The sequence below is a fragment of the Gracilinanus agilis genome, chromosome 2 (genome assembly GCF_016433145.1).
Source record: "Gracilinanus agilis isolate LMUSP501 chromosome 2, AgileGrace, whole genome shotgun sequence".
In the NCBI taxonomy this organism is placed as follows: domain Eukaryota; kingdom Metazoa; phylum Chordata; class Mammalia; order Didelphimorphia; family Didelphidae; genus Gracilinanus; species Gracilinanus agilis.
This window is the reverse complement of record NC_058131.1, coordinates 288,363,673-288,376,028: the sequence shown is the minus strand read 5'-3', so window position 1 is coordinate 288,376,028 and position 12,356 is coordinate 288,363,673. Positions and strand designations below refer to the sequence as shown.

General features: G+C 44.8%; 1 protein-coding gene across 1 annotated transcript in view; it reads right to left on the bottom strand.

Annotated features, from left to right (window-relative positions):
* TGM6 (transglutaminase 6) overlaps nt 1-12,356 on the bottom strand; it is a 41,109-nt gene that overhangs the window by 16,716 nt on the left and 12,037 nt on the right. The window contains exons 3-9 of the mRNA XM_044664095.1: nt 8,476-8,718; nt 8,075-8,193; nt 7,013-7,141; nt 5,956-6,133; nt 5,003-5,141; nt 4,213-4,316; nt 3,846-4,088 (exon numbers count right to left, since the gene is read on the bottom strand). Coding sequence (XP_044520030.1) covers nt 3,846-4,088; nt 4,213-4,316; nt 5,003-5,141; nt 5,956-6,133; nt 7,013-7,141; nt 8,075-8,193; nt 8,476-8,718 — 1,155 coding nt within the window. The remainder of the gene's footprint in view (nt 1-3,845; nt 4,089-4,212; nt 4,317-5,002; nt 5,142-5,955; nt 6,134-7,012; nt 7,142-8,074; nt 8,194-8,475; nt 8,719-12,356) is intronic.

Below are 12,356 nucleotides of genomic sequence, written 5' to 3'. Positions count from 1 at the left end.
GAAGGAAGGAAGGAAGGAAGGAAGGAAGGAAGGAAGGAAGGAAGGAAGAGAAGTGACGTGCTTGACTTCTTCCCTTTGAAGGTAAAGGGCAGCATGTTATGGTCTAAAAAGCCCTAGGCTTATATTCAGGGAATGTAAATTTGAGTTTGATTCATGATTAGTAGGGGCAGCTACGTGGCACAGGGGATAGAGTGCTGGTCCTGGATTCAGGAAAACTCATCTTCATGAGATCAAATCTGGTCTCAGACATTTAATAGCTGTGTGACCTTGGCAAGTCAGTTAATCCAATTTGTCTGTTTCCTCATTTGTAAAATAAGTTGGAGAAGGAAATGGCAAACCATTCTAGAATCTTTGCCAATAAAACCCCAAATAGGGTCTCAAAGAATTGGGCTACTGAAACTACTGAATAACCATAAGCTTAGTAGCTCTGTAGACTTGGGCACGTTTTCTTTCTCCAAGCTTCAGTTTCTTCCTCTCTAAAATGACATTAAATGATACTTGTGCTATTTCTTTCATAGGACTGTTGTATGAAATGACAGATGCTATTTTTATTGAAGGTTATTAGGACCTGGTGGTCGAGTAGAATTTTAACAAAAGGGTAAACTGCAGCAGATCCCTGGACGTTATAACATTTATAATTATCAGGGACATCCTTCCTGGGTTAATGATTTGCCTCCATTCATGCCAAAGACCCTAAGCAGACACATTTCCCTTTTTTAGGTTTTTGGGGAATACAAAATTCAAAGCACAAAACAGGGTAGATGATGCCATAGGATTGAGTACAAAATGATAGATTATAGAGCTGAGACACAGGGAACAACATGATTAGTTGGAAATTTGTTAATGGGGCTAGCAATGGCCTTCCCTTCTTTTCTCATGGGTTTAAGAAGGCTCATGTTGGAGTCTAGGGGCAAGATAATGACCCAGACTTTTGTATAACAAACCTTGAAGAACAACTTTGTGGCTAACGATATCAGGCCCACTTCTCTTTCTCACTCTCTAAGGTCAGCAAGAATTCTTCCAGGTTAGAAAAGACCAATGATCAGCAGAAAAATTGGATTTCTAAACTTAACCCATTACAAATTAGCTGAATTCTGAACTAAGTTCAGAGACAGAGAACCATGACTTAAGCAGTTACAGGACAAAAAGTTACTTTTAAGTAGAATTTTAAAAAGGAGACGATCAATTTTAATCTTTTCACTAACCAAATAATCCTTACTGGCCATTCTGCTCCACCTTTGGGGATACATCTGGCAGCCAAGGCTCAAAGGATTCAGGTAAAGTTGTTCCTATTCTCCATCCTGCCTTGCCCATGATCACCTTGAGGTCCTAACCTTGGTTGTCTGGGCCCTTTCAACGTTGGAAAGACTGTACCTGGTTGCCATTGCTTGGAAAGCCCTACGTTTCCCGTTACAATCGTCGCAGTCTTCTCATTCTTCTTCTTCTTTTTTTTAACCTTTAATTTCTGTCTTAGGATCAGTACTAAGTATTGGTTCCAAGGCAGAAGAGTGGTAAAGACTAGGCAACTGGGGTCAAGTGACTTGCTCAGGGTCACACAACTAAGAAAGGTCTAAAGGCAGATTTGAATTCAGGACCTCCCTTCTGTAGGCTTGGCTCTCCATCCACAATCTTCTCATTCTTAGGGAGCCTCTGTTGATGCCACTTACTCTTTCAGGAGCTTTCTCAGCTTCCCCCCTTTAGCCTTTAATGATCTCAGCACTAACCCAGCTTGATGTGTCCCAGCTTTCTATTCCACCATTACACGACATGTTTCCTTTCTACATGATCCAGTTGATTTCAATTTTCCTGACTGGATAAGGAGTCCCTGCTCTACCTGCATCCCAGCCTGCCCTGCAGCCCCTATTACCTTATATTTCCTACTTCTCCTTGCATCAACTCATCTGGCTGAGCCCAGATCTATAACCTGGGCAGTCGATTTAGCTGTCTTCCAAGTTCTTGAACGTCACAGAATTGCAGCTTGAGAAGGCACTGGAGAATCTCTAGACCAGCTCATACCTGAGCAAGCATCCCCTCTAGCACATCACTGAACACTGGTCTAAGTGTCCTTTCGGAGACCTTTAGTGGTAGGGAGCTTATCACCTCCCCATGAGGTCTTTTTCTCTTGCTGACAAACTGGTAAGAAGTTTTCCCGACATCAAATTTAAGTCCGTCTTTCTCGAATTTTCATTCATGATTGCCAGCTCTCCCCTCTCAAAAAAGGAAAACAAGTCTAATTCTTCTTCCATATAATAGTCTTTTGAATGCTTGAAGACAGCCATCTATTCCTGGCTGCAGGTTGTCCAGGGAAGGGGAGAGTCCCTGGGACATTCCACAGTTAATCCTATCTTTGTCCTACCAGCCTCTTTACTCTGGGAGTATGTGTGAAGGAGCTGATGTGCTATGTGGTGATGTGGAGCTGCTGTTGGCAGAAGCTCTCACAGGGGACAAGGAGTGGGGTAGGAGGTGGTACCCACCAGAGCCTGGGCCAATGACAATCAGCCTGTGGGCTATTTCTGCTCCGTATGGCATAGACCAGTAGCCCCTGTTCTCACAGTAATTAATCGTGCAATAGTTCACATTTCTGAAACAGTAAGATTTACAACATGATTTTGAGATGGGTAGTGTAGGTCCATTTTACAGCTGAGGAAAGAGAAGTTAAGTGACTTGCTTAAGGGCACATGATTAGCAAGAGTGAGAGCTAGAGGGGGCAGCTGGGTAGCTCAGTGGATTGAGAGCCAAGCCTAGAGACAGTAAAGTAAGGGTTTAAGAATAAATAATATTTTAGGAATAAACAAACAAACATATATGTAAAAATTAAAATTAATTAATTAAAAATTTTTAAGGTAAGGTAAGGGTTTAAAAAATAAATTAATTTTTTAAAAAGAGCAAGAGCTAGAATTCAAATCCAAATCCCCACTTACAAACTCTTACCTTTCATCTTAGAATCAGTCCTGTGTATTGGTTCCAAGACAGAAGAGTGGTAAGGGCTAGGCAATGGGGGTTAAGTGTCTTGCCCAGAGTCATACAGCTAAGAAGTGTCTGAGGCCTGATTTGAACCCAGGATCTCCTGTTTCTAGACCAGGTGGTCTATCCCCTGTGCCACTGAATTCCTGTCCTTCCCACCCCTGAGTCCCACATTCTCCATCAAAGCATCCTGCTAGTTCTTTAAGCCCCACAAGGGAAGGAATACAATTTACTTCCATAAACATCTATTAAGCTCCTACTCTGTGCAAAGCACTGGGGATAGAAAGACAAAACTAAAAAAGCATTTCCTGCCCTCAGAGAGCTTACATTCTACTAGAGGGATATAGAATGTAGCTAGGGAAGTAAATTTAGAGTTATTCAGTGTAAAGAAGAAGAAGAGAGATAGAGACAGAGAGACAGCGATAGCTAGAGGCAGAGAAAGATAGAAAGATAGAGAGACAGACAGACAGACATGGGAGAAAAAGCTTTTGCATCTCTTGGGACCATGTAGAAGATGGTACCTGGGCTGCGCTTTGAAGGAAGCTGGGGATTCCAAGAAGTAGAGATGAGGAAGTGGAACATTACAGACCTGGAGAATCGCTTATGCAAAGGCAGAAAGGCAGCATTTGGCATGCCAGGTATGGGGAATTTTACAGATGGAGAAACTATTCCTTATGATTCCTTATACCTATGGCCTACAGACTCAGGTCTTTTACCTTGAAGACTTGGATTCTTTTCATCCTTTAGAATATAAACTTCTTGAGAACTGAGACTGTGTCCCTTTTGTCTTTATATGCCCATTGTCTAGCCCAGTGCACTAAATAAGTGCTTGTTGATGGAGTTATTGAGGCAGTTGGACTTGGCCCATGTTATGCCCTTACCTTCTGGGTACTTGTAATGGCTGGTGATGTCCACACGGGTGTTGCTGCCCACAGCCTTGGTGCTGATGCATTTGCCAATCTTTTTGGTATCTGAGTAGACCCTCTCTCGGCTGTCATCCTCATTCCGGAGCCATGTGATGTAGTCAGCATTGACTTCAGCAAACACAAAGGGTCCGTCGTGGGCCAGGTCCACATCGCCCTCGCGGATGGCAGTGACTGAGGCTGGCCCGCACTGAAACACGCCTGAGTGTAGCCCCAACGAAAAGAAAGTGGCTGTGAGGGATACCAAGTCCCAGGCAGGGGCTCTGCGTGGAGGAGGCCAGAGTCCTTGCCCCAAATGGGCCTGCAAACCCCAGTATTTGATTACCTTCACTCTCCTCTTGGGGGGTAGCATCCAGGACCTGCCAGCCATTATAGGAGGAGCCCAGGTCTCTCCGGGCAAACCAGCTTTCATTCCAGACGTGGAAATTCCTGAATCAGAGAAAAAATATAAATGCAGCTAGAACAGATGCTTAAAGATTTGAAGTGCTCAGAGGACAAAAATATGTGATACACCACAAAGGAATGTAGAGATGTAGGCCCAGAGATTTATAATGCGATGAGAATTATCTAGATTATTGAGCCCAATCTCATCATTTTACAAATAAGGAAGACTGAGGCTCAGAGAGATGAAGAGTGACCAGGACAGTATATAACAGAATCAGGTTTTGAAAACAGATCCTCCGACTGCACTTTTAATACTCTATATACTACACAGGAAGACTCAAGTTCAAATTTGGCCTCAAATACTTAGTAGTTGTGTGACCTTGGAAAAGTCACTTAACCTCTGCCTCAGTTTCCCTATCTGTAAAAATAAGGATTATAATAGCACCTGTCTTTCAGGGCTGTTTTGAAGATCAAATAAAATATTTGTAAGATACTTTGCAAGCCTTAAAGTACTATATAAATTTGTTTTATTTATATTTATTACATTATAAATTATATTTGTACATAACATATACTATATTCTATAGAATAGCTATATTTATAAATTACATAAAATAATAAACATTATTTTTAAAATAGCTTCCTCCCTCTTCTTGCTGCTAGGCTTATTTTGAGAATCTTTCTTGGGGGAGGAAAGGAACTATCACCTTCCCTTTGCACAAGATACTCACCACATGCTGTCTTCAGTTATATCTTCCAAGGTCCTCCCAAATGAGTCCACATACTTGTCCACACTCAAATTCTTGTCTGTGTCATGGGCTGAGTTGAAATTGGAGACGACCCGGGTGGCAATTCCTAAGCACCTTAGGACTAAAAAAATTGCAGACTGGGGATACCTCAGGCCACCTGAGCTTTCCCATTCTAGCCTTCTGCCCCATGAACCATCCTGGCCACGTAGAGGGAGCTGGCTTATGGTTCAGAAAGGATCTCTTCACTCACACTGCTTCTGCCCAACTCTTTCCCTGCTCAGCTTTCCTACTCTCAGTTCATGATTTTCACAGATTAAATTTATTTAAAATGAGGTACACTTGAAATGTCTTCTCAAGTGAAATCTAGAAATAGTTGTACTGTATTGGTAAAAAAAAAAATTGTGGGATGGGCTATCTTCTGTGGTTTTGTTCCCCTAGTACAAATCAATGAGGCCAAAAATAATTGGGGTGACCTAGTGGTATTCCATGCAATTTATTTTTTTATTTTATTTTTAAACCTTTACCTTCCATCTTGGAGTCAATACTGTGTATTGGCTCCAAGGCAGAAGAGTGGTAAGGGCTAGGCAATGGGGGTCAAGTGACTTGCCCAGGGTCACACAGCTGAGGCCAGATTTGAACCTAGGACCTCCCATCTCTAGGCCTGGCTCTCAATCCACTGAGCTACCCAGCTGCCCCCTTGTTCAATGCAATTTAAAAAGAAATCTTATCTTCTGTCTTAGAATTAATACTGGTAAGGGCTAGGCAATAGGGACTTGCCCAGGATCACACCTTTAGGAAGCATCTGAGGCCACCTTTGAACCTAGGACCTTCCATCTCCAGGCCTAGCTCTCTATCCACTGAGCCACCTAGCTGTCCCCTGTGCAAATTTAAGATAAGGGAACGAAGAGCTGAGCCTCCCTTACCCACCCAGGTACCTGTGCACATGACTCCAGCAAAGACCCAGCACTGACCGTACTTCACAGGCTTAAACCTGCCCTTGTACCATTTGTAGAGGATGGCCACGCTGCCCCGCCAGTGTAGGGGGTTGGTCCCACCGATGTACTTGCCCCGCCACTGGCCCTGGACCACTCCTTTGTCATCATTGCTATTTACCTGCCAGGAGAAGCCTCATTCAGTCATCCAGGCTCGAAACCTCTAGCCCAGTGGTTCCCAAACTTTTTTGGCCTACCGCCCCCTTTCCAGAAAAATATTACTTAGCCCCCTGGAAATTAATTAAAAAAATTTTTAATAGCAATTAATAGGAAAGATAAATGCACCTGTGGCCATCACTGCCTCCCTGGATTGCTGCAGCACCCACCAGGGGGCGATGGCACCCACTTTGGGAATCATTGCTCTAGGGGAAGCAGGACTAGAAACCTCAGTGACCAAAGCATGGGACCTCAAAATCCTGTGGGGTGGAGGGTGCCGTCTCAGGGCACCCCCTACCCCTTGCCTTTAGTAGACTGCAGGCCTTATTGCTAAGTGGGATGCTTTGAGAGGAACACACCGAGAATGAACTGCAACCTTGCTTATTGGGAGGATGTCTGCACTTTGAGACTTGCAGACTTCTCAACCTATACCAGGGGTTGGCAACCTTTTTGGCCATGAGAGCCATAAACGCCACATTTTTTAAAATGTAATTTCGTGAGAGCCGTACAGTGCTCACAGTGCGCTCCTTTAACAGTGTCTGAAAAAAAATTGACTTTATGGCTCCTGCAGAAAGAGCCATACGTTGCCAACCCCTGACCTATACATATTGATTTAGAAGCCTTCTTGGGATTCAGGACGAGAGCAGCATCCATTTTCCTCCTTCCAGAAAAGGAGAACTAGACCAGAGAGCCCTTGCTGAGCTTGCTGCACGTCTCAGAGTGAAGGCCCCCAGATGAGCAAGGTGGCAGTTAGTTCTTATTAATTAATCGAAGTGAATGGATGGAAATGATCATTTGTGTTGTCCTCCAGGCCCCAGTGGAGGAGCTCCCGAGCCGTCCTCACCATGGCACTGATCACTCTGGTGACGTAGACAGGGTCGTTTCGTTGGGACACGTCCGTGACTGGGTCTTCTTGGTGGCTGGGGCTCCGGTCCAGTATGGAGAGACAGATGTTCAGAATGTCCTCTTCAAACTGGAGTCCAGAAAAACCAAGCTCAGAGAGTGTGGCCTCAGGGTCAGTTCCTGGAGCCCCATGTCCTGGCTCTGATTAGACTGTTAAAGGCACCCAGTTATCCTAACTAATCTGTATCACTAACATTGGAACGGTAGGTAGGGCTTGCCAAATCATTTTGCCAGTTGTGCCTGGAAGCCTATGCAGTAGCCCATCCTTATGTGGGGAGGAAATGAGCTCCACATCTGCTGAATTCTAACGCCCCTCCTCGGCATGTCACACCTAGGCAACATTGAGTCTCAGAAAGGCCCAGTGTCAACCAAGGGCAAACTGAACATTTTTAGTGTCTTAAAAAACAAACAAACAAACAAAAAAAACCCTCACCTTCCATCTTAGAATCAATAGTGTGTATTGGTTCCAAGGCAGAAGAGTGGTAAGGGCTAGGCAATGTGGGTTAAGTGACTTGCCCAGGGTCACACAGCTGGGAAGTGTCTGAGGCCACATTTGAACTCTCCTTTGTTTATTAATTCTGTGGGCAGGTCACTTGGCCTCTCTGAGCTTCAATTTTTCTCATGTATAAAATGAGGATTACAAGATCGTTGGGCCTGACTTTCAATCCATTGAGCCACCTAGCTGCCCCCCTATTTTTTTTCTTTCAGTAATATTTTATTTTTTCTAATTACATGTAAAAACTATTTTTTACATCTGTTTTCTGACATTTTGCCAACTTCTCCCCCATCCTCCCTCCCTCCTTTTTCCCCTTCCTGAGTCAGTAAGAACTTGATATAGATTTTGCGTGTGCAATCATTAACCAATACTTATTGAATGACTGATAAAAGACCCCCCTATTTTTTTAAGGGACCATCTGAGGCTGAGTGTGGGGAGCAGAGTAGGGATATTTGGTCTCTTTCCTCCCCCTTCCCAGAGCCCTACTGTGACCGGCCCCCTGGAGACCTGCCCGTAGTTCCAGCCCTGGGCTCGGATGTGTTTCTCCACTCCTCGGAAGATGATTCCATTGTCGTTCAGCACATACTCCTGCCGTTCTTCCTCTTCAGCCAGATAGACATCATCCTCTGAAAATCAGGCACCAGGATGGGTGTCCTCCAGGGACAGAGATGGGACTGGGTATCTGCCCTTGCTAGGCTGGGGGGATGAGGCTGTATATTATTGGGAGATGCTCCCAGAGGGCTGGGTACTTGGTGGGAGAAATTGCCCCGTTGGTCCTGGGATGGGGGAAGAGAGGGTGGAGCCCTTGGGAATGGGTCTAGACTGCTCTGGGGAGCTTGTCCCACACAGAACTGAAGGAGAGACAACTGGTGCTCGATAGAGCACTGATCTAACAGTGCAGGGCTTACCTGAGCACCAAGGATTGAAGAGGAGAACGAAGTGGCCCAATTTCTTATTGCTGTGTTTAGCCCGGGAGGAGACCCTTCCACTCAACTTGTAACGGCCGATGACGGCATCAGGAGGACCAGAGATGGTGACGGTCATAGAATTCTCTTCCCTGCTCTCCTCCGTGGCTCTCCAGGTACCCTTGTACTTGGACTCCAAAGCTTCAAATATACATTTGGTCTGGAGGGCTTCAGAAGCCTGGGGTCCTAACAAGAAAGAGGCAACCATGAGCCTCACCCAGCATGGAAGAACGCTAAAGAGGCTGAGAAAGGAGGACCTCCAGGAGGGAAATGCTTTCCGGTGTCTAGGTACATGGTGAAAGGATTAGCCTCAGAGGCTCATGCTCCATCCCAGGGTCAGTGCAGAATTCTAGAATCCTCAGAGCCGGAGGAAGTTTCTGGAGAGGTCACCTCCTCCAGCCTCTGCCTCCACATTTGCGTGCAAACTATGTCTGAGGCAGATAGTTTAATGAAAAGAGAATTGGCTTTGGAGCCAGATTTGCTTTGCTACTCACTGGCGACCCTGGGTGGCGCAGAGTATAGAGCTCCCTGCCTGGAGCCAGGAAGACTCATTTTTGGAGTTCAAATATGGCCTCAGACACTTACTAGCTGTGTGACCCTGGGCAAGTCACTTACTTTTTCTCTGGGCCTCATCTTCTTTGATTATAAAATGAAAAGTCTGGACCAGAGCACTAGAATTCTAAATTCATGCTTCACGATCAAGGTTGTTTACTCCTTTACCAGAAGCACAGTCTGTGTGAGCTGGAGAGGGTCTTGGAGTTCAGTGTCCTGGGCCAAGGCACACGCAATTCAATTGAACAAACATTTGTTGGAAGCTCATTACATACAAGACACTGAACTGGGTGTGGCGGGAGACAGAGATAAACACGTAACTCTTCCTGTTTTTAAGGAGCTTCCATTCGGCTGGCTGGGATTAGAGGACAGAGTGGTGGTGGGTGATGGTGGGGAAGGGATATTATATTAGGTAAGCTGTAACGGGAGAGAGTTCTAACTCAAGGGATCAAGGAAGGCTTCTTGGAGGAGGTGGGGTATGAGATGAGCTATGATAGAAAAGAAGAATTTTGAATATCAGGAGGGAATCCACTGGATTTGGAGGCAGAGGATGGGGTTTAGACTCTCAGCTCTGTCTGAACCTGGACTTTTACTTTTGGCGGCCTTAGTGCTCACATCTGTAAAATTAGAGGGTCAGACCAGGTCAGTGCCAGCTTCAAATCTATAATCATTGAGTCTAACACTCTTGTTTTACAGAGATAGAAAACGAGCCCCAGGGAGAAGTGACTCTTCCAAGGTCATGAAATGAATTGGCCAGAGTTAGCATTTGACCTAGGTCCCCAGGCCCCTTAGTTTAATGGTCTTTCTATTACACTGCAGCCTATGGCCACCAAATAGATGCCTAATCTTGGCCAGACCTTGAAAAACGCCCTGAGTCATGAGTGGTCCTGATGGAGGACTGTGGATGGTTCCTTATGAGCTGCCTCTGTAGCTACTTTAAAAATGAATGCATTGTATGATCCTGGCTAAGTCACTTAACCCCAATTGCCTAGCCCTCCTGCCTTGGAACAGATACTCAGTACCTATTCTAAGACAGGTGAGGGTTTAACAACAACAACAAAAAAGCTAATACACTCTTAGGTAGCAAGAATTGACATTCAGGGAGCAGGATCCATCTGGAAGCCAGGCTTTAGATAATCAACATTGACAAACTGATCACATCCAGAATATGTGGATGTAGGAGGGTGGGGAGAGGATTGGAAACTAGCAGATGAGAATCTGTTGAAAACTGGAGATATTTAACTTGGGAGAGAGACAAGACAGTCAGAGACAAGACAGACAGAGAGAGAATGAGAGAGAGAGGGAAGGAGGAGGAGAGACAGAGAGAGAGGAGGGGGGAGAGGGAGGAGACAGAGAGAGGGAGGGAAGGAGAGAGAGAGAGACAGAGAGAGAGAGAGAGGGGGAAAAGGAGAGACAGAGAGAGAAGGAGGGAGAGAGACAGAGAGAGAGAGAGAGAGAGGGAGGGAAGGAGAGAGAGACAGAGAGAGAGAGAGAGTCAGAGTCAAGCATCTGAAGAATTATAATGGGAGAAGAGAAAGCAAACTTTTTCCATATGGGTGGGATATAATTTTATTCTCAAGACTGAAAAGTGCTAATCCTGCCAGATGTGAGATTCTAGAATGTACAAAACTAGCATCCCAAGATCATGCAGTTGAGACCTTAGAAATCTCTCCTCAGACTCACCCCTGAAAAAGAATCCTCTTAAGGACATGCCCAAGGGGGTAGTCAGATGGAAGATCTCACAAGAAGGGGACCCCAAGGCATCCCACAGTACGTGCTATGCAAATATTTCTTCCCTTCTCTCCTGCTTCCTATTACAATTTTAAATGGTTCTATATAAGTTTTTCCTTCTGTCAAACTTCATTTCTTGAATCTCCTATTTAATTTTCCTAGTTCTGCCTTTTGGGTCCAAGAAGAACAAGAACAAGTCTCATCTTTCTATTATATAGCCTTCAGATACTTGAAGTTAGCTACTCTGGCCCCCCCAAGTCTTTATTTTCATAGACCAAAGAGTTGTGGTTATTTCCACTGATCCTCTTGAGTGTGAAATGAAGGCTTTTCATCATTCTGGCTGCTCTTCTATAGATACTAGTCCAGACACTAGAGTAGAAGGGAAGGGAATAAGCGCTTATTAAGTGTCTACTATGTTCTAAGACAGGGGTCGGCAATGTATGGCTCTTGAGCCATGTCTAGCTCCACCTCCCAACCGGCCAGTCTGGGCAGAGCCCCAGGATGTGCTCCAGGGGGCCCTTCAGCCCTCCCCCCCCATATTCCAGCACCTTCCACCTCCATCCTCCTCCTTCCACAGGCGTATATGGCTCTCACTGCCAAAAAGGTTGCCCACTGTTGTTAAGAGCTTTGCAAATATCTCTCATTTGATCCTCACAATCATCCTGGGAGATAGGTGCTATTGTGATCCCTATTTTATAGTAGTGGAAAACTGAGACAGAGATTTTTGAAGTGACTTCAATGGTCACACATTTAGTAAGTGGTTAAAGTAAGATTTGAACTCAAATCTTCTTGATTTGAGACCTAGCACTCTATCTATCACAGCACTGGTTGCCTCACTATCTAGCTCATTAGTGTCCTCCCTAGGGCAGTTAGGTGACTCAGTGTATAGTTAACTCTGGGGATAGGAGGTTCTGGGTTCAAACTTGAATGCATATACTTTCTAGTTATATGATCCTGGGCAAGTCACTTAACTCTCCTTGTCTACCCATTAGTGCAGTTCAGCCTTGGAACTGATACTTAATATTTATTTTATTTTATTTTTTTAAACCTTTACCTTCCATCTTGGAGTCAATACTGTGTGTTGGCTCCAAGGCAGAAGAGTGGTAAGGGCTAGGCAATGGGGGTCAAGTAACTTGCCCAGGGTCACAGAGCTGGGAAGTGTCTAAGGTCAGATTTGAACCCAGGACCTCCTGTCTCTGGGCTTGGCTCTCAATCCACTGAGCCACCCAGTTGCCCCTAAAAATATTAATTTTAGATAGAAGGTAAGGGGTATTAAAAAAAACAACAATGATGTAGTACCCACAACTGAACACAATATTCTAGATGGAATGGATCTAAGCAGGACAAAGTACCCTCTCTAGTGTTATAACAAAAGGGCATAGGGAGATATAGATATTCAGTGATGTGAATGTATCTATATATTCTCTCTAGTTGCAGATGATGGAGTAACACCAACTCCAATCACCCTTGATAGTTGTTATAAGTTCCCTTTTCTCTAACAGTTGCCCAGGGAGGACCCTGAAAGGTTAGGTGGATGGGTA